The sequence below is a fragment of the Poecile atricapillus genome, chromosome 6, assembly GCF_030490865.1.
Source record: "Poecile atricapillus isolate bPoeAtr1 chromosome 6, bPoeAtr1.hap1, whole genome shotgun sequence".
Lineage (NCBI taxonomy): Eukaryota > Metazoa > Chordata > Aves > Passeriformes > Paridae > Poecile > Poecile atricapillus.
The window spans coordinates 18951719-18972727 of record NC_081254.1 but is presented as its reverse complement, the minus strand read 5'-3'; the positions used below and the strand labels follow the sequence as shown (position 1 = coordinate 18972727).

At 42.6% G+C, this 21009-nt stretch overlaps 1 protein-coding gene across 5 annotated transcripts in view; it reads right to left on the bottom strand.

Moving 5' to 3' along the window:
* Window positions 1–14828, bottom strand: part of GBF1 (golgi brefeldin A resistant guanine nucleotide exchange factor 1) — a 104118-nt gene extending 89290 nt beyond the window's left edge. For 2 of the 5 annotated variants that reach the window (XM_058841719.1, XM_058841721.1), the window contains exons 1-3: window positions 14582–14828; window positions 9000–9105; window positions 7642–7708 (exon numbers count right to left, since the gene is read on the bottom strand). In XM_058841719.1, the coding sequence (XP_058697702.1) occupies window positions 7642–7708; window positions 9000–9105; window positions 14582–14589 (181 nt within the window). In that variant the 5' untranslated portion in view covers window positions 14590–14828. The remainder of the gene's footprint in view (window positions 1–7641; window positions 7709–8999; window positions 9106–14581) is intronic. The other 3 variants (XM_058841720.1, XM_058841722.1, XM_058841723.1) reach the window with 2 other exon arrangements.
* Window positions 14829–21009: the final 6181 nt, after the last annotated feature.

The window sequence follows — 21009 nt, the reverse complement described above, 5'->3', positions numbered from 1 at the left end:
ATCCGTAACACATTGGAAGATTAATTTTTTTCTGACTGTAAAGAAAACCCCCCCAGACCAAGCACAAACAAAAAATAACCCTTCAGCAATAGTCTATTCTGCAACACTCAGCTAAAAATCTAGATAGTTACCTTAAAAAATCTTCTGCAAGTTTACTTTAAATGGGCAAGCCACCAAGTACACATCCCTCACTACCAACGTTCCTTAACCAATCTGCTATTTTAATAGCAATGTTCTCCATTAGTCTGCTACTTTTACACTTACCTTTTAATCCCTGCCATTCTACCTTCTTCTCTTCCTGACTTTTTTATTCTGCATTAATCATGGAGAGAAGCAGCACTTTATCACAGATCCCTGCACTACTCCTGAAGAAAAGGACATCTTGCCTGATTGTATCTTCTTTCAAACCTCTCCTTCAAATTCACATCTTGGTATAAACCATATTAGGAATCAGCCAACAACAGCCTGTTTGAAGGACAAATTGAAGAAGGAGGTAATCATTAAGAAAAACCCTCAAGTGTTTAACAACTTTGTATACTTAATGATTTCTCCCTGTTGCTACCCTCTTAAGCTACAGATTCTTTGAGATGAGGAATACTTCAGTATGCTTCTGCATATGCATAATCAACACTTCTTGGCAGTCCTATTACATATTATGCGACTACATAAATATGCACCTGCACTTTCTGACACAAGCTATTGCTTCTTTGAAGTAAATCACCTTTGTGATAATATTTTTAACAGGTTAGATGGCAACTATTACGTGAGGAAAGAAGACAGGTAAAAGAAGAAATGTGCCAGAACAGAAGAGCTACATACTTTGTAAACTACTAGCAGAATTAAGCAATTTCATGTACATTCCTGCTTCCAGAGGGTTTTTATTATAATGCAAATTCACTACTCTTGACCATCAAAAAAAACATCACCATCTAAAAAACTCGATATAAAACCTCAATGGCTGACTTAAGAGGAACCTTAATTTCTATGCAGCATCTGGTACTGCCTGTCCACCAAATCAAACTGCAATTTATTGCCCCCTAATGTACATCCATTAAGCCATTTCCTTCATGGCTCCACTTCACACAGAAGCAGTAACTGAAGGAAATAATGGAGTGCCCAACAAGTGGGAAAGTAATTGCTCAACAAGCGTGGAACAAGAGAGAGTCAGTTGCACACCATGCACATGTGGCAGCTCTTCAGAGCCCAGCCCTGCAGTGGTAACAGAAGGCTGGTGTTACAGAACAAGCCCACTGTGGGAACTCTTCCAAGCAACAGCCAGGAGTGCTTGTCCATCTAAATCCTTGGGTCCTTAAGGATTAGGGGTCAGGAAACAATTCCTTCCAACAGCACCACCTCCTGCCTGTACCTGCCAGTCATTAACCATGCACAGAAGGAAGACTTCAGCTCCAAGCTCTAGTGTTAAACTGCACTCAGAGAACTGTACTGAAAGGATGCTTAAGAGGTATCACAAAGGTTGTGGGGCTGAACTGCATAAGGGACTTCAGGAGACATGCAGTAATACCTAGTGTGAAGGGTATTTAACCACTGGGTAACCACCATTTAACCATGTGTGTTACCACTGAGTTGGTTAGGTTTTTTTGCTCTTGACATTCTGAGATTCACTCCATTTCTTTCCATTTTATTCATTAAGTTTCTTACTAATCAGAAACACAAAACAGAAGATTAACACAAGAGCTAAAAAGTTATCAAATTAAGGATTCTACCCAACCATAGTTTATTCCTTTCTGTCTGTCAGTATTAGTTACAAACATCTCAATGAGAAGCTTCTCCTTCTCAGGAGTTTTACTTTCATTCAGTAACCTGCGTTGGAGGGCTCAATGTACAATTCCACAGAATTCATTAGAGCTCAGAGTGACACTAGCCATACCTGACTCCTCACACATTCTGCATAAATGCTGTCCTGCACATAACAAAAAAGCCTTGATAACGGTTATGATGCTTGTATTGGTGCATCTGTAAACCATTCTTCATCAAGGACATCTCTCCTCCTTCCTTTATACAGAAAGTAAACAAAATCTTAAGTGAAATTATGGCAATTCTTGTGTTAATTTTGGGCTTGAGAAGTTGGCATCCCAGCTGCAGTGCAGCTACCATTCTTAGAGCCCATAGGTGTCACTCTGGTAAAATCACTTAGAAAGTAAAGCACAAGGCTAGCAAGCACCTTGGAAAAGTCTTATTTATTATTCCTCCAAGAAAACACCAAGAAAATCTATGCCAAAATATCAGTGTCTATGCTAAAAACATCTCTGAGGAAGATTAAAAGACCTCAGCCATGAGACAGTGATTTGATTAATTTGATGCTACAATGAGATTAAAAAGACTAATCTCACTCAGAATATTTGGAACTACCTGCAGCTTCAAAGCAAAAATACTGCACTGGTTTAGATTCTCTGTGCAGTTAGGAGGATGTCCGCATTCATTTAGACAAGAAACTTGCTTTTAGAATAACCATTTTCATTGTATTGTCTGAACACAGTTGGCAAAAATAAAGTCTGGATTCAATCTGCAAGCAAAACATCAAATTTAAGTTGGCACCTTAATATTCATATTTCTTACAGTAAGAAAATATGAAGAGAAATAAATTACCACTTCTGTACACAGGGTCAGGTCATTCAATATGGACTAAAATTGTACCGTCATCCGCTAATTGGAGTGAGGCCAAGTTAAAGCTATGGAGGAAACCTTATTTTATCAATTTCCTAACCTTCTTATACCCTTTCCATTCTTCTTTAAAATTCATAGAAAACACAACAAAAGCTAAATGTTAGCCTGAATTTCTTGGTATTCAAAAATACCAAGTTAACATTAATAGATACCTGTTATTAAAAAATAAATTCCTTTTATTTTCTTTGGGTTATCACAAGAACAGACAGGATCTATAAGAACACCGAATGTTCTAGATCTTTGATATGAAGCTGACCTGCAACAGAAAAAAAAAAGCTTTTTTTTTTTTAAATGGCTGATCTACATAACATTTTTATCCTTCAATGCAACCAATGGGAGAAATATTACAATATGCACTTCATCATATTTGTTATTTGCCAGTAAGTTCAGGCACTTCCAGCAGAAACTCAAGATCTAAATAATAAATAAAATACAGTATTGCTGTTACCTGCAAAGCAATAAGCATCACAGCACTTTACATATCACACATTCATATAGTCCAATTCCTACACTTCTTTATTAAAAAAACAAAACACTATTTTTTTCTGATTTCTTAACTTGAATGAACATCTCATATCCTAACCAACAGCACTTCAATAGCATTGAGAAGAGGCTACATGTTTATATTTACTGACAATTTACCACTTCCTAAAATTAGATCTTTCATAAAAAGTTCAGACATTAATCCAAAATCTGGATAGAATTCCTGTATTGTTTTATACAACTGTCATGTTTTCCACAAAAACTGAGTTTTCAGAGCTCAGACATGAGAAAATGAGTGTGCAATCAAGTCTACATACCAGAAAACTGATGGCTACAGTAACAAGTATATTAAGTCAGTACACTGGGCAAAGGTTCTCCTACGGTTACAGTCATTTGACCTTTAGCCAGCTCTTAATGCCCCAGCCAACCCTCTAAAGATGGAGATTTGCAGCAGCTTCTTGTCTGAAATAAGCCATGAAAAGATTCTTCTGAACCCACTGTACAAGCATTCATTTAAAATGTCATGAATGTGCATGAAATCAGAGTGCTTCTAACAGCTTACTTTGCAGCTTCTGTTTAAATGCACTAACTCTGAACCACAAGAGGATAAAAGGACTCAAACCTTGCAGTCTGGTACTCATGGACCTAAAATATACACAAGCACCTCTTCACAGGTGTGTTTACCTAGTTTAAACCTTATTTAAATAGACTCTCGATGCACACACTTTCCACAAACACCTGCTTCTCCCACTGCAGACATGACTTGTACAAGGCAGTTGTATCCAGTCATTCCTGTCCTAAAGCCATCCTACACACCAGTAGGCAGCACTTCAGGCGCGAAAATCCTGGTTACTGACTCATCTCCCTGGTCAGAGCAAAGCACAAATTCTGTAATGAGAAGAATGACTACAGAAGCATCTGCCCTTACCTCTACATCCTACCAGAATGGTCTGAAGACTTCAACAGCCAGAGAAGCATTTAAAGAAACCAAATCCTCATGAAATAATGGAAAACCAGGCTTATAATTAATTCATATTTCCAATCATTTTTGGTTATAAAACCTTTCTCTGCCAACTTGGAGAACATCCTAAGTTGGAACCACTCATGCAAAAGCTAGTGCTCAATTATCACCGGATGTTAAAAAGAAGCTTCCTTTTGGTGACCTAAATCCATAACAAAACTGACAAAATGAACAAATATTTCAACATCCAGACATTTTTCAGGGTACTCAGCTCACTTTAAAAAGCAGGCAAAGGGAAGCTGTAGTGACAGTGGCCCTAAATCCAAATTTATATCAATACAGGTTTTCAACAGTTTTAAAATAATCTTTGAAAATGTAGCTGTATTTCAATTCTGCATGCATGGACAAAGCTTGATAGTCATTGCTTCCATATGGTCATAATTCAGGACATTGGCTTCTGCTTTTTCTAAGCAGTAGAAATATGAAATATGCCATCAAACTTAAGCTTATTGTGGTCATCTCAGCATTGCAAGCATTCAGCTATTAAATTTATCTTGGATTAATTTATGCATCACCCAAGACAACAGAACCTCTATGTTTCATTTCTGTTTTTCAGGTAACTACTATCAGTAGTAGCTAAAACACATGCAGCCCATGAAAATGTAAAAATGGCATCCAATAAATCAACTGACAGTAGATCAGAGCGGACATGCTGCTCATTTTCAAGTTATTAAACTCTTTTTATAAATCTACATATAACTCCCACAGAAATTAAGTTTCTTTATCAGAATTTTAAAGAGAAACTTCAAAATATAATTCAGGTTCAAGGGTCTTAGTAGGTATGCTGAATTGTAGAAGTGAAGTTACTCTTACCACAATCATGGGACTGTTTGTGCTGAGCAACACATCTTCTCTATGGGCTTCCTCCAAGAGAACATGTAGATGTTATAACAGGATGGGATACCATACTTAGTTGCAGGCAAGCTTTCTAGTATGTAATTTAGTTACTCTTGAAGAGCAATACTTTGAAACAGGGATCTTTAGCTGCTGGGGGCATACAGAGCATCTTTATACCCTTGACCAGGGTATTTCAGCATCACAGTCATGACAGAGTTAATACCCACTAGCTCAGAGGAGAACAAAAGGTACTCCACTGCAACATGCCTAACATTTACATTGCCTCTCTTTGCTCATTAAACAGGTTTTGGTTAAATAATGAACAAACTGTATTACAGACTCCGATGAGAATTCCAAAATTATAAATCAACTGGTAAAGCCCAGAGGAGAATGAAGGGAGTGGGAGGGAAGGAAGGATAATATTGACTAATATAAAGGGCGCAGCTTGACAGTGGATATTCCTGCCACACCTGATCAAACATGCTCCATGGGGGAGGGGAAGGGAGGGAGAGAGCAAGAGGGGAGATGGGACAAGGCAGCCTGAAATTTGCATCCGGAACAGATTAAAATGGGTTCTTGGGGGATTGAGAAAATACATAATATATATTACTATAAATGCAAAATTGTACTAAAAGCTAACTCAAATGTCAAAGATTACAGCTTGAATAAATTTAAATATAAAAGCAATGCGTTTCCATGAGCTAATGAAAGAGACATGAAAGGAAGGTCTTGGGTAAAAAAAAAACCCAAAAAAACACCAGAAACCCCCTATGCTGGGGACTGGACTTTTGATTGCCTGGAAGATGATGCAGGAGACTCTATATCATTCAAAGTATTGCTTGGGAACAAGTCCATGTCTAAAATGGAAAAAAGATGGAGCATGGCAATGATGTCCTATCTTGGGACACTAGTCAGTGAACAGCAGTCACTGCAGGTGAAATTACCTGCATAAAAGCACCCATGTAGTGAAACCAGCATGCTATCATCCCCATATATAAGCAATTACTATCTCAGCAGGAACCACACTTACATGATGACTAATACAAAGGGAGTCTCTGAATCTCTCAGTACATTAAACTTTGCTTTCCCTAACATAAGCAGATAGTGAACTTGCATTTTTTTTCCTCAACAAGTCAACAGCACGTTTTACCTAGCTGCTCTAGATAAATGGCCAGTCCCTGACATTTACTTATATTGCATTTATTTGAGCATCCTGACAGTCCCTGCTCTTGTTGATGAGAAGGGATATTTGCAATAATGGCAAAGAACTTCAGGAAGCTTATTAAAAAAAAAAATTATCACATAGAAGGGAGAAAAGTAAAATTTCCTCCCAATACACTTTTGGTGACAGCACGCATATCTTACAAAAGGTGAGTGAGCTTACAAAAAACCCCACAAATCCAGACTGTCATGTAGTCGAGGTACAAGCTTAACATCCAGAACAAAGACAGAAATGCAAACTGTTCAGGAGTTCCCTAAGATGCCGTGATCTGACAGACAAATCCTACTTACAACCACAGGAAGTTAACCTGGCAAAGAAAAGCAAAGCATTACACTTACAGGCAGACACAAAAGAGGAAGTAATAAAGGCTTAGAACTGGCACATGTCCTCAGCACCTCTTGTCATCATCACCTGGAAGCAGCACTACTGTGCTTCTAGGGAACACACTTTTTATGGGATTCCAGACTCAGCACTGATGCAAGAATAAGCATGCTTCACAGTTAGAAATGCAAAAGGTCCATCTCAAACTAAGGCTGAGTGCAGTTCTGAACATTCACTGTAATACAGGGACCAGAAATGAAGTTTACTTTCAAATACAATCAGTAGGAAAAATTCTGAGAAGAACGTGCAGAACGCCATATGGAGTACAGGATTAGCTTTATTTCCAGACTCTCAACATATACTTGGGTTACACTTTAACAATCACTCCTGAAGCTACAAAACCAGAAAATATTGGGGGAAGGGGAGAAAGACGGGTTGTGAGAAAAACAACGGTCAGAATACACAGCACAGCTTTGTGTTCTACTTCTCTAATCCATACAGATTTCCAATTTCTTTCAGTGCAGGTGATCACAAGGTCTTTCACTTAAAAGCCAAGAGACTCAAACAGAAAGAGGCCTGTGCTTCACCTATTACATGATAACACATGATGAAAACTAACAATGTGAGGAAAAAACAGATGGAAACCACTTTCTAAGCAGATTTTTTTCCATCACTCACAGATCAGAAAGCATAAACAAACCACAAAAAAGCTATGCATGATAATACACCACATTTCATGTATTACTACAAGCTTCAGTATATCAAAGAAACATGCATCTTTATAAAAATGTGTGTGCATACACACACACAAATATATACACACACATACATAGGGATATATATACATATACATATATATATATATATATATCCCTATAGACAGTGGCAGCAGTGGTATATCTGTGCTAGTTTACATTGGTATTATTTGCCTAAAGTATATGCCTATTTCCTCTTTTCTTGCTCTACAATAAGTGACTTCTGGATAATAAATAAAACAAATAAGTACACCTGTACATTTATTTGCATATACCCTAGCGGGTGGACATACCTGCTGATTTCTGTAGAAGCTTACCTGTAATATTATTCAGCAGTTCTTTTAGGTGGCTAAAGCTATGCAGCAGGGGATCCCTTTCTTCATCCTATAGGTTATACATAGGAAGTAAGAAATTAATGAGGCAAACATATTCCTGAAGACAAATCTTAATAATGGGTCTGTTAAAAGACTTCACCACCACATTCACAAAAGTGCTGTGGTTTGAGTTTATCACTGTCAGCATGCTTACAACATCAAATCCAAGAGAAGCATTTTTATTTTCCTGACAGTGCTCCCCAATATACAGCTCAAATGTCAAAGCATAGGTCCAAGACTGAGCATTCTGGTTTGGTTTTATTGTCCTTAGAAGTATTTCTGATTAGCCTTTTGCTGTTCAATAAATTTCACTGCAAATCTAACTCATACCATATTGAAATGGCTCATCTGGATTTGCTATAATGTTAATCTATGCAGATTGTAATGGGAACAGAAATACAATGACATTTTATGCCATTAAAATAACTTGAAGAAAGAATCACAGTGCAATATTTATATGAATTAGCTGCATCCTTTAGCCTTAGTCTATCTTTATGATATTAAAATAAGGAGGAGCAGCAGTTTCTCCAAGCTGAGTGCAGCCGCACCCACACCTCGAACCGAGAGGCCGTGAGCTCTAATGAAGGAAAATAAGAAAAAGGGCCCTGCCCTTTGACAAACTGAAACCACTTGTGCTGGATGACAGCCACCTTCTGCTACCCATGTGACATTCCGAAGTGCACCACTGATACAGTGTGCCACATCCACACGTTTACACTGCTGCAGCCACAAATACAACCAAAGCACGGTTAGACTTGGAAACACTGTATTTGGGGTTTCTATCAAAGCAGGTTTGAAACTATTAATAGGTTTTAGTTGGGAATATAGATAACAGCAACAAAACAGCTGAAAACAGATACTATGCCTTATGAAAAATTTAAAAATACTCTATATATAATGACTTCCCCAATTTTTATTTCATGCTTTCACAATGAAGACTGTCTTCTCCGAGAGGGTACAAAAGATACATAAAATGTTGTGATAGATAAAATAACACCATATATGCAAATTGCCTGACATCCCCAGTGATAAAAGTCTAAAGGAGATGATTCCCACATGGAATACAATGTGGGGTTTCTGGATTTACAGGATAAAAAGGTAGAAGACATCCAGCTTTGTAGCTTTTGCAGTCACTGGCATATGAGAATCCCTAAACAATGCAGAAAGTTATTCCAGCTTTACTTCTAAAAGTACTATAACAAGCACTACAAAAAACTGAACTACTTTTCCAAAGCCAGGTGGTTTCTGCCATAGGTGTTTCTATCGGCTGCTACAGATGGCAACAACTGAAGGTAACCTACCAGATGTGTGTGAGTGCTCCATCGGGCATTCCGCTTTATGGCTCCCACCACTGCGTTGATTTCACCTTGTACAATGTAAATGTTCTTATCCACCATCCTGACAATTCTGAAAATAAAGGTAACTCAAATTAATCTCTAGCCTCTCAGAGTAATTGTCTTCCTTAGATGAAACGAAGGTGGCTTTAACCAAGAGAAAGCCTGCAGTGATGCAAGACACTCTTTCAGTTTTGTTTTGTGTGTGCACAAAATACAAGTTATTACATGTAACAAATATAAGGATTTCATCAAGAGAACACACTTTTTCATAGAGTGTTTTCAAAACCATGAGAGCAGTTCTAAGGGGGTCGTTGTAATGCAGGAGATCACTTTGCCAAGGCACATTCCTCATTTCTTTTCCAGTCTATTTAAGTTCACAGAAAGTGTTAAGGTACCAGGACAAACATCTCCAGCAATGCAGTAACACATGCATCTCCAGCATTTAGGCAAATTCCTGCAGCCCTACGCGGAACACAAAGCTAACCTTGTACTCTCTTAAATAAGCATCAGTGGGTTGAATAAGCCAGCCAGAGTAAACCTCTTTGGGACATAAAATGTTGACAAAATAATTTGTAACAGATGTTGATTTCACACCAGCTTCACAAAACAAAGCTTCCAATAAAGCAGGAAAGTAAAAAAGACGTGAGTAAAAACTCCGCAAAGAAATGGGTAAAACTAGAGACAAAATTGGATGGAACACAGGGAGAAAAAGGGAGAAAGCTAAAGGCAGACACTCTCCTGTGTGTCTGAAGTCTTTCAGGGAAAAAACTTAAACTGATGCACCCAGAAAGAAGCAAAAGAGTGGGAAAGAAATTAAAAGCAAGAAATATTTGTAATAGTCTGAGAAAAAGAAGAGTGAACTACTATGGGACTGTTTTCTTTATACTAGCTGTAGCCCAGATATAGTCAAGCATAAAGAAATAAGAATGAAGGGGAATGAACAGACACAAATGTTTATAAATAATAAACAGGACTTATAAAGAGGCCAAAGAGTCAGATGATACCATGTCTGTAAATGAGAAGGATTTAGTGAAATGGCAGCCAAATAACGAGACTTGTTCAGAAGCATGAAAGGAAAATGAGGACTCCAGTTTGAAATCACAACAGGTCATCCACAGGGAAGCAAAAGACTGGAAACACTGATCATAACACTTCAACTCTGACAGGCTCATTTAAAGGATTCAGCTGGGAAGGGGAGGCAGGGGGTAATAAAGCACAGGGAGTATGAAAAGGACTTTTGCCCACGTAACAAAAGCAAAGCTGGAAGGATTACTCAAGACCTCAGAAAGATCACCACAGAAATTTCAGAACATACATCCTGGGTCTGTCAGACTTCACGTTAAGTAATGTGTCTGAATTATCAACAACTCTTCAAATACACAAATATCCTCTGAATGAAAGACACTCATTTGCTTCAGGACTCCATAAATAATGGAAAGAAAGCATTTACTAAAAGATACCTCATCAAAGGACAGCATTTATTTATTGCTTCATTTTTTCAGATGTTTGCAATAGAATGAATAATCTTATGGCAAAATTGTTTATTTCATTAAATGAATTATACATAATGGTATTCCCAGGTGTAAGACAATAATTTAAGAGCAAAGACAAAAGTATTTTGTAAGAACAGTCATGACAAGCAAATAGTGCTTCCAGGTAATTTGCTTGTGCCCTGAAGAATAAAGGTTTATATCCCTCCTCCACAGCTGTATATAACAGAACCATCAATACACTTTCTACTCAGGTGGCTAATGCTTGAGAAATGTTCCCATCTTCAATAGTATATAATTCCATACATTATTCATATGATTGCATTGAAATACCATTGATCACAATTTTTCTATTTTACTTTGTTGTCCTTGTTTTAGTACAAGGCATGAATGGGAGATTTCTCCTGCATGTAAAATTCCTTGTTTATTTATTTTTTCTTTCAGTAATTCCATTATTTTCTGTATTTCTACATCAGCAGTTTAAGGGCTCAAAATTCTAGTCCAGGGAATTACTTCTGAGGAAATACTTTATACATTCATATATGTCAAACATTAAAAAGTTTTTCTTGTCTTCACTGTTTCAAAACAGTATGGACATAGTATGTAAACTGTATAGCACCATTCTAGGCATTTAGCACAGAAACATTATTTCAAAAAGCATGTAAATACCAGACAGACATATTACAAACCTTGCAAATATATAGATACTCAATAATTTTGACAGTATTTACAGTGATGCCAAAGCTTAAATGCTGTTCTGCATACTACTGAATCTGCTTGTAAGACTTCTATTTCTTCTCCTCTATTTTTAACAAAAAATAATTAAATAAAAAGTTAGTTGAACTCCGTCTCCCCTGAATGTAGAAGACTTAAAATGCCCAGATAACTGCAAGTGGCAAAATATGAAGAAAATAGACAAAAACCTCCAAAACACATCTTTTCCTTTCCACCTGATCTTTTCAAGTAAGGGTGTAAAAACTCCTTGTTACTTGGCAGGGCTCTCCTGACATATCAAAGGCCTGCAAAACTTAGGGTAGTATTTAATTGCTAACTGTCTGAGAAGACTCAATGAAAATGCACTTCTTTCCTCACTGCAGATTCCATTAAATCTACCTTTATTCAAAAGTAAAATAAAATCACTTTATGCATGCCAATAAATTCATTTGACCAATGCAACTGAAACTATCATGCTAGGGATGCAAACTCAGACTCTGAGCATCAGACATAGAGCTCACTTCACCACCAGCACTGGGTAGAGATGGAGAGAAATACTGCTTTATATTTAAGCTTGCAGCTAACCAAGCAACAGCATACACATATTTCAAAGTAAACCATAAAGCCAAATATCCTCACTTATGCAAAGGACCTTTGCAACTTCATGTTGCAGAAGGAAGCAGAAAATAACTACAGAGTGAGCAGGAAAGACAGACAACTATTTTCTGAGAGATGCACCTTGTAAGCTAAGCCCACCAAAAGAACCATCCATCCTGTACAAACTTAAAAGCTTATTTCAAGTGATGGATATAGCTTCACTAAACTCCAAACTTCCCAAAGGCTACCCCTTTTAAATTATTAGATCATTTCTGTATGTGTTCCTTTAACTGCAGCATCACCACAAGCAACAACTGATGACAGTTTAGAGCTCAGTACAGATGTCCTGTATTGAAAGAAGTCTTCAGATTGAAATGAATGCTGTGAAGCAGTAAAGAAAAAAAGTTACATGATTTACCAGACCAGCACTGATTGATTAGCTGGGTTTACAAGAGCATGAAGGGACCCAAGCAAAACCACTAGATGTTTATTCACCTTAGAGAAGAAAAAAATGTTAACATGAATTTGGGCTTAATGTTACAAAGGTATGGTCTGAAGAATGGGATATTGTAAAAGTGTTGAACAGATTAACAGAACTAATACTGAAGATCATTAAAAAATTTGAAACAACCTCCCTCGGCTTTGTTTCAATACCTCTTGATCTCAAATCGAGAATAAATGCCTTTCTTGCAAGCAATCTTTAATTAAACACAAAAAGATACTGGGCTCAATAGAGAAACAAATTGATTCAGTTCTGTGGTCTTAAGTTAGGGAAAAAAAAAACCAAAACAAAGAAAGGTACCTACTAAATTTTGAATGCTTTTTAGCTCCTTAACCCTTCAGATAGTTGTATATAAACTGCTGTTTCTTTGTCAAGACAGATTCATACATCTGCTTAAAACTGCAGACTGTCTTCAGATATGCTCCTGCACAGAAGTTCCCCAGGCAGCACAGTGAAAATGACAGCTCCAAACCAAGGCAACAAGGTGTCCAACCCACCATGAGAAGGGAGGCTGCTACCTTTCACAGTCTCACTGATAACAGCATTGGGAACACTAAGTGGGAAAAGTTGATGCCTAATCATGTCATAAAAGAACAAAAAGCTCATATTCATAACGTTGTCAAAACCCTCAACAGTGTTCTATGGATAATAATTATCTCTATTCTGAGACTTCTGAAATAGCATCACATGTAGAATCTTCCTATAAAAACACTGACAAGATTTACACCTGCAAATGTTATTTCACACATGCACTGAACACTCAATTTCTCAACCTTGGAACGTGTTACCCCTACACATCCCAATAGATAGGAAGCCAAATTATTCCTAGTATTACCACAGGAACTCTTGGGTATAGTTTTAGGAAACACTCCCTCTTCTGAAGCAAAATGTCTGCAATTCTTCTGGACACAAGCACGCCTTAGCATCAGAAGCAACAAGGTCTGGCAGATTTCCATCAAGTCACTTCTTCCTATCGTTAACTTTAGCCTTCAGCTATGGCACCTGATTTAAACCCAGTGACACTACTCCAACAAACAGCAGTAGTGAAAAACAACATAACCACAACATAGAAAGGTTGTATTTCAAAGTAAGCTTCCACTGACCTAAATTTTCACTATTTATGACAATGCAGGAATAATCTAGATAGCCTCTGACCTAGATTTGACTACCAGACTCCTGATACAATACACTGCTACCAAAACAGAACACACAACCATGAATCACAAACAGCTCCCGACAATCTCACAGCCAGCTAGGTTTCCCAAAAGCCCAACTGGCAATCAGAAAGCTCCTTTTCTTCCTCCTAAACCTCACATGGAAGGTACATGAACTTCTACAGATAAATTTAACTTGTTTGGGTTTTTCAAGCAGTAACTGTTCTGCAAAAAGCATCACAGGCAGCAAAAGTTCAGAAAAGTCAGGATGTTTCTCCAAAGGCTATCTCCTAATGCCTGGACAAAAGTGATATAAAGCAATAATTTGTAAGTGGGGAAAGGCACTGTGCAGTCCTGGGCATTCAATGCAATTCTGGGCATCCAAAAATGCCCTTTAAAAGAGAAGTAGCAGCAACGTGGTGGGGGTAGCACATCAGAAAGAGAGGGACAAGCTTCGCTGCAAGCCTCAACATTCAGCTGCAACAGTGAGATTGGGCCTAGGAATCAAGAAGAGAAAGGCAAGTAGCATTTACTTGTCAAAACTGCATGGTAAAAATGAAACCTAAGGTAATTATGGTGAGGGGCTCTTTTTTCTTCCAATTATTTCATACTGTTGAAACTGTGAAACATGCCACCGGACGAACTCATAACGTAAACACTAAGTGAGCTCTGAGCTTTCCCCTGCAACAGCCACGGAGCTGATCACATGCCAGGAAAAGCCTGTCTCCATCGATTCCAAGCAGCGAGCCACCGTGGCGCACGGGGAGCAGATGCCTGTGCAGGTGCAGCGCCCACCCTGCAGCTCCCTCCGGCCGGGCCCCGAGCCCTGACCGCGCTCTTCCCCGACGCCCACGGCGGTCCTTGCCCGGCGGGCCCGCGCGCCCTCCGCCCCGCGGGCACCGTCACGCGTGTCAGTCCCGGCCGGCCGGAGGGGCGGCCGCAGCCCCCACCCGCGCCCGGCCCCCGGGGCTGCCCCGGCCCCGTCCCCGCCCCCCGCTGGTCCCGCAAGGTTCCCCCGCCGCCGCTTCCCTCCCGCCCGCCCCCACGTCGCGACAGTATCGCGACAGGCGGTCGCTGCCCGGCACTGACCCCCGCATCCAAAATGGCGGCGCCTGCTCCCCGCGGCGGCGGCCGCTTCACATAACCGGACGGGCGGGCGGCACCGCGGGCGGGGGGGCTCGGCCCGCCCCCTCTCCGCCCCTCCCTGCCGGCGGCGGCGGCAGCGAGGCCGTGGAGCCCGGGGTCCGCGGGGCACGGGCAGGGACACCGGCCCCGCTCCCTCGCACTGACGTGGAAACCGGCGCACCGTGACCCGCTGCCTGGTTACTGCGCAGACAGACAGCCCAGAGAGCCAACCCGCGCACGATGCGCCGCGCAGCTCCCCGCGGAGCCCAATAGGAACACGGACTGAGAGCGGAGGAGGCGGGCCCTGCTGTGACAGCGGCGGAGAGCCAATGAGAGGCGAGAGGGTAGAACCAGCAGACCCGCCGGCCAATCACGGTGCGGTGCGGCGCCGCAGCCGCGCCTGAGCGGGTGCGGCCAAGCCTCCCGGGCGGAAGCCGGCGGGAGGGTTGCGCTCGCAAAGCACTGTGGGCCGGGCCGCTCCCTGAGGCGTGAGGGGAGCCCGGGCCGCCCCGGGCGAAGGGGGTGCGGGTACGCCGACACAGCCCGCGAAGGGAAGCGGTGTCTCTCCGCCGTGCTTCGCGAGTATTTTCCAGCTTGTTCTGCAGCCCCTTGCAGCTCCTCCGCTGGAGCCGTTTTGGAAATGATCCCCTGCAAGCCTTCTGTTCCGTCCTGAACACCTCCCTGTGTCATAGCTCTGCTGTTTCCCGTGAGTGAGCAGGAGAACGCAATTGAACAAAGCACAGAGTGCAGCTGGTACCACACCACGCACGACAGCACCCAGAGGAGCGCACGCCGCTTCTCCCTTCTCCACAGTCCTGCTCCCCAGTCACTCTCTTCAAACCTGAACACAGCTGGTTCCTTGCTCAAGTTGGGCTACAAGCCACGTGCTGCAGCCTTAGTTCATCCAGCCCAGCGATCCTGCCAGACAGAGACCACCGTGGAGTTTAACTGCTCTGTGAAGCCATTTTATTGGCCTGCTCTTTGCAGCAAAAACAATCACAGCTTTGTAGCTATTACAGCACTTGGCAAAATGAATTCTTGGTGCTGCTCCCACCTTCTCAGGCAGTTTCTATGTCTATACTCCTGTAGCAAATGTAGTCTATAGTCCTTAAAGGCAGTAATTTGCAGGGGTCACTACTTTTTTAAGCCTCTGCCCATTGAACTTGGGACAGAGGACCTAAGTTCCTTGCAATTACCATACAGTTTTACAGCTCTAGGATCTTCGGTCAGGTCACCATGGGGATCAGTTGTCGCAGGCGTTAAGAGTGGTCAGAGCAACCCAAAGTTACCCCAAAAACTTAAACTCTGTAGAGAAAATAAATCACTGGAGCCAAGAGAAAGGTGAAAAGGTAAAAAAGTATTCATTCACTTTTAATCACAACTTCATCTACCACAGTGTGACTGAGGAAAGTTCTCAGACAAAGGCTCAAGGGAACATCCAACAGGACTGTTTCCTGGCCAGCCAAATATAAATCTGAGGCTGACTCCAATGCCACCCTAAAAAATGGCCAGGTATCATCACATATCAGTAGCTGTCAGACTGTTGCCTGATCGAGATTCTACATGTCTTACATTGAGACTGCCATTACCTCCCAGCTCTGACACCACCAGGGGACCTTCTTTAGCCGGGCTTTTCCTGGCAGCATGTAGGAAGTCTTTGGATTTGGAAATTTAAGCTGTAATTGCATTAAGCAGCCACATTCCCTAGAGGAGAAACAAGAAAGAGCATGCCCCAGTGGTCTATAGGCTCAGAAGCTAAGATGTATTCCTCCAGCCTCAGCTGCAGCCTTGGTACTTGCAGTTTATCTTGAATTTCTCAGCTATAAAACAGACGGCCAAATACTCACTGAGCCCAGATTTCATATGCCACCTAGGCAATGAGTGAAGGTTTGCAGAACCGGAAAATTAGTTGCTAGTGCTTTCTCCTTCCCTTTTGCCCCACTCCAGCAGATGCTAACAGCCTGGTGGTATTTGCCAGACATTTTGAAATCCACAGGAGTTCATCTGCCACTCCATCCATCTGCTCCCTGCTCTGGAAAGGGGATTTCAGGTGCTGGCTTAGCCACTGTACACCTTGCAGCTCAGTCCAAGTTTGTCAAGCCTGCCTGACCTGCCAAGAAAGGGTCTGGACCCCCTTCCATGCCTTCTTGCCCCTTCCAGTGCCCACTGTGTAGCTCAGGCTCCCACCCAGTCAGATCTGTGAATTGGACCCTGCTAAGGTGTTATTTATGGAAGCCTGTCACGGAGCTTGAAATCAAGCCAGGCAGGAGCCTTCTGCTTCACCCAAATGCATCTTAGTGCATTAATAAAGAGCAAACATTGCAATGTGCTTTGCATTTTTACTTACAATCCAGCACTGCATTGTCTGGAGAGAAAAACAATGTGATATGGCCCCAACTGCCTGGGGAGGAGAGTTCACTCACACGCACTACAGCACTGCGTTAGTCAGCCCTCAGACAGCCCAGCACCACCCTGGCTGCACAGAAAATCCTGCTGATGTGACACTGTGGCACCAACATCCCCAACCTGGCAGCAGTGGGGAAACTTAGATTGCCTGGACTGCATGATCCAGTAGTGTTTGAAGTGAGTGGTGAACAGCTATGGACACGTGGGCAAGTGGGAGCACTCTGCACCAAAAGATCCAGGTGTAGGACCAGAACACAGGATAATGCTTTGTCCCTTTTTTTCCAAGATAATGCACCAGTTCTGACACACAACATGGGACAATGAAACCAAAGACCAGATGAACAGTCTGTGCAAATCCCCCAGGTTCCTGCTATCTGGTCAGGAAGGCTTGCTTTATCTTCACCACAAAGTTGCAGCTTTTCAGCAGCTTCTGTCTTGAGTATTCCTCCTTAGCCCACAAGGAGCATATGGAAGGGCTGCAAATTCACCAAACTCACTGACAGTCATCCCCTCAGGCCTTTCCCAGGTACCTGGTCAGATCACCTGCTTTCATCTGAGATATCTGAGTATCCAGCCCCTTGCAAAGAGCAGTGTCTCCATGTCACACCAACTGCTTGCCTTTGGTGAGACTGTCAGAAATCCATGCTGCCAACCACGTGCACCTCTGTAATCTTCACCAACCTTGTACAGTCCATTACTCTTGCTCAGGCACTACCAGTTCATGGTTATCTTCAGAGTATAGATATCAGACCCATGGGCACTTGTAACACAGAAATTTTCCAGCAGGTTAAGTAATCTGAGAGAGATTAAACTTCTTCCTCTCCTCTTGGAGGTTTTTGCTGTTTCTCAGACCTTAGTAAGGTCTCTTTAAAAAAGGGCAGAAAGATGGAGTTTCTCAGAAGGTACAAGCAGTTGTCATGGCTAGAAACTATGTGGTGCCACTCTCCCCAGAGCTGAGCATCCCAAAACCGCTACTGAACCTGTGCAGAATACAGTGTTTCTAAGCAGCTGCTCCTTTCCAGAGCAAGCTCAGGTAGAGATTAGCCCAAAGCCAGCTGAAGGCTCTCCAAAGGAAAACTGATGTGCGGCATCTGACGCAACCTGAACCCAAGTCAGGACCTACAACTGAAAAAACAGAGCTGCTGTTGCATAAACAATTAAAAGTATTGAAACACTTCTCTGGAAACTGCACCAACTATTAAAAACTGTACAAACTATACCAGGTACAATATTAAAGCTGCAGAGCACACTCCTACATTTAAAATACCCTGCCAGCTGTTCAATTTAGCCTGTGTCTCCAGAACACTCCTGCACTTCCCAGGGACATCAAACTCCCCCAGTGAACTTCCCAGTGTAATGTTTTCATTGTCTCTTCTTGGCCAAGGCAAGCCATGCCTTTTTGGCAGGAGCAAGCCAGGCTCAGTTAGTCATATCTTTGTCACTTCTTGGCTAGACTACAGCTACGTGATACACCTGGGCATGAAGCCCACAGTGATTGTCAAATGCCAACTAGAAGAGCATGCTGCAGTGGGAGCCCTGGCTGCCACAAGTGTATCAAACCTACCTCTGCTCTCTAGGCCACCTTTTGGCATGAAAGTCAAGCCAAATTCAAGCTTGAGTCCTGATCTTTAAGGCATTTGATGGCATGGACCCAGCATGGCTAAAAGATCAGTTAAGACACAGAGATGGAAACCGTGATCATCAGCAACTCCACCACTCTCCAAGAGTAGTGAACCCATCCAGCATGAGGACCATGTTTGTCTGTGGCAGAGACAGGGTCTTCTCTGAGAACAAACTCTTTCCAGCTGGTGAAAAAAGAAGGGTGTCTAAGATGCTGAGTAATTCCCTTCTTTTGCATATCCCATCTCTCTGCCAAGACATGAATCAGGGTCACTCTTGGTTTAGTTTGCTTTTGCATATTTTTTTCTTTTCTATTTTATTTTATCTAAAATAGTAACATCGATCTCCTGAACCGACGTGAAGTTCTTAGTCTCTTCCTCAGCAATGGACTCTCCTGCTGGCAAGACAAGATGCATTACAGCTGAGAAGTCTTGGCACTAACCAACAAAATCTACTTTTCAATGACAAGCACTAGAGCCCTCCCTCCTAAAGACACCCTTCAGGGGACAGTCCAGCAGTTGAATTGAGGATGCCTTGATGACAGACTCCTTCTGCGGGTCTCTGGATGGTCTAATTCAACAGTTTTACACTGTGTTCCACAGGGAACCAACTTGTGACATAGTGCCTAAGGGAAATAGGTAAAAATACATTTGTTTCATCATTATTTGTAAGTGTGAGCACAAACTGTATTTGCTGGAGGCTACTGATGGTGAAAGGCTTGGAGGGAGAGGGAGGCAATTGAAAATAAGGTCCTTCATTGCTGCAGACCTTATGCACAGTTTTCTGCTTCCCTGTGGCATGTGGTGATAGAGACAGACTGCCCCGTGGAAAGTGCTAGTGCTGTTACACTGTGTCTGCTTCTCTTAATGGAGACAAACCTATGCCGGGGTCGATTAAAATTTGAGCTAGAAACAGATATGGTCTAGCTTGCTGTCATTTTTGGCAGGCAAAAGAGCAGTAAGGCAAACACAAGCCCCAGATTACTACCATTAAAAAACCATGGTAATTTCTCACAAGTGTGTCAATATTCTGATTCCTTTTAAACTTCTGTGTTTCTATGGAATTAACATGTGGGTGCATGTTTTTGAACAGTAATCCATAATGCCTGGGTCTGCTTAACCTCTTTTTACATCGTGTGTTGCTTCATGTGCATTTGTCTTCCCATGTGTATCTTTATGTCATGTTGTGCATTTATTAGGCTCCATAAATATCTCTGGTAAATCATTCAGGTTAAAATTCACTACTATTCTCACAACATTATTTCCTAATCTTTAAAATATGTCAGTGGAAGAGCTTGAGGGTGACCTTTGACATCATAAATTGAAGAGCAGGTTGACATGGGAATGACCTCAAGAAAATCAGACGGTAGAATCACACATCGAGCTCCAGAAGAGTCTGACAGGGATAAACCTCTCCCCTGGGCTCCCGGAGCAGGACAGAGAGGCTAAGCCCGGCTTCGACAGGCTAGAAGCACTGTAGCAAACAGTGCTACAAAACTTCTGCAAGCCCTGTACGCACTGGGAGAGAGGGGACCTGTTTAGTTAGAGTAAAATGTGTGTGCCAACACGTTCAAGGCTTGCTGTAGCAGATACAAGCATTTGGGGACATTTCAGGGAGTGATCGCATCCTACACTCCTGCACCGGGGTTTTGCCGTGAACTTCAGTGGAAGCGAGGCTGGAATCTAAACTACGAGCAGCATTTGGGCTCCAAAAGACCCAAGAGTGGGCTGGAGTGCGGTGCTTTTCTCACAGCCGGTAGCCTCCGTGTCCCGGTAGGAGCGGCACAGAATCGGCAGAGAAGCGCTTCCCGGTACCGCCTAGAGCCGCAACAGTGCGTGCGGTAACTAGCCTGTGATTAAGCATCCCCTGCAATTGCTGCTCCATCGTGCAGCGGAACGCTTCCAACTACTTCCAGCTGACGACGGACTTGGTTCCCCCAAAAAACCTCTGCCTAGCTCGTAACTCGAACTGCAAAACCCCAACAGGCTGGCCGTGCCAGTACTGAGAGGAGAGGATGGCCAAGCGGTGAGCAAGGCAGGCGGGCTGTGCAGCGATAAGAGCAGTGTATCGGTGCACATGGGCAGGAGGGCCGTGCCCACGCACCCCGGGCTACCGGAGCTCCGCGCCCGGGACGCGCTCCGCACCCGCCCCGCCGCTCGCCCTGCACAGCGCGCGGGACGGGGCGGGGTCAGCGCGGGGGGGCGCGGCATTCCGCCATTCTCGGCCAATCGGAGAGCAGAGCTGCTGCCGTATGTAAATGAGCCGCGGGACGATTGGGCGGCGCGGACGGGGGCGGTGCTGGGGCGGGTGGTGCTGGACGGGGCGGGCGGCGGCGGGCGCGCAGCTGGAATGGGGCGGGCGGGAGC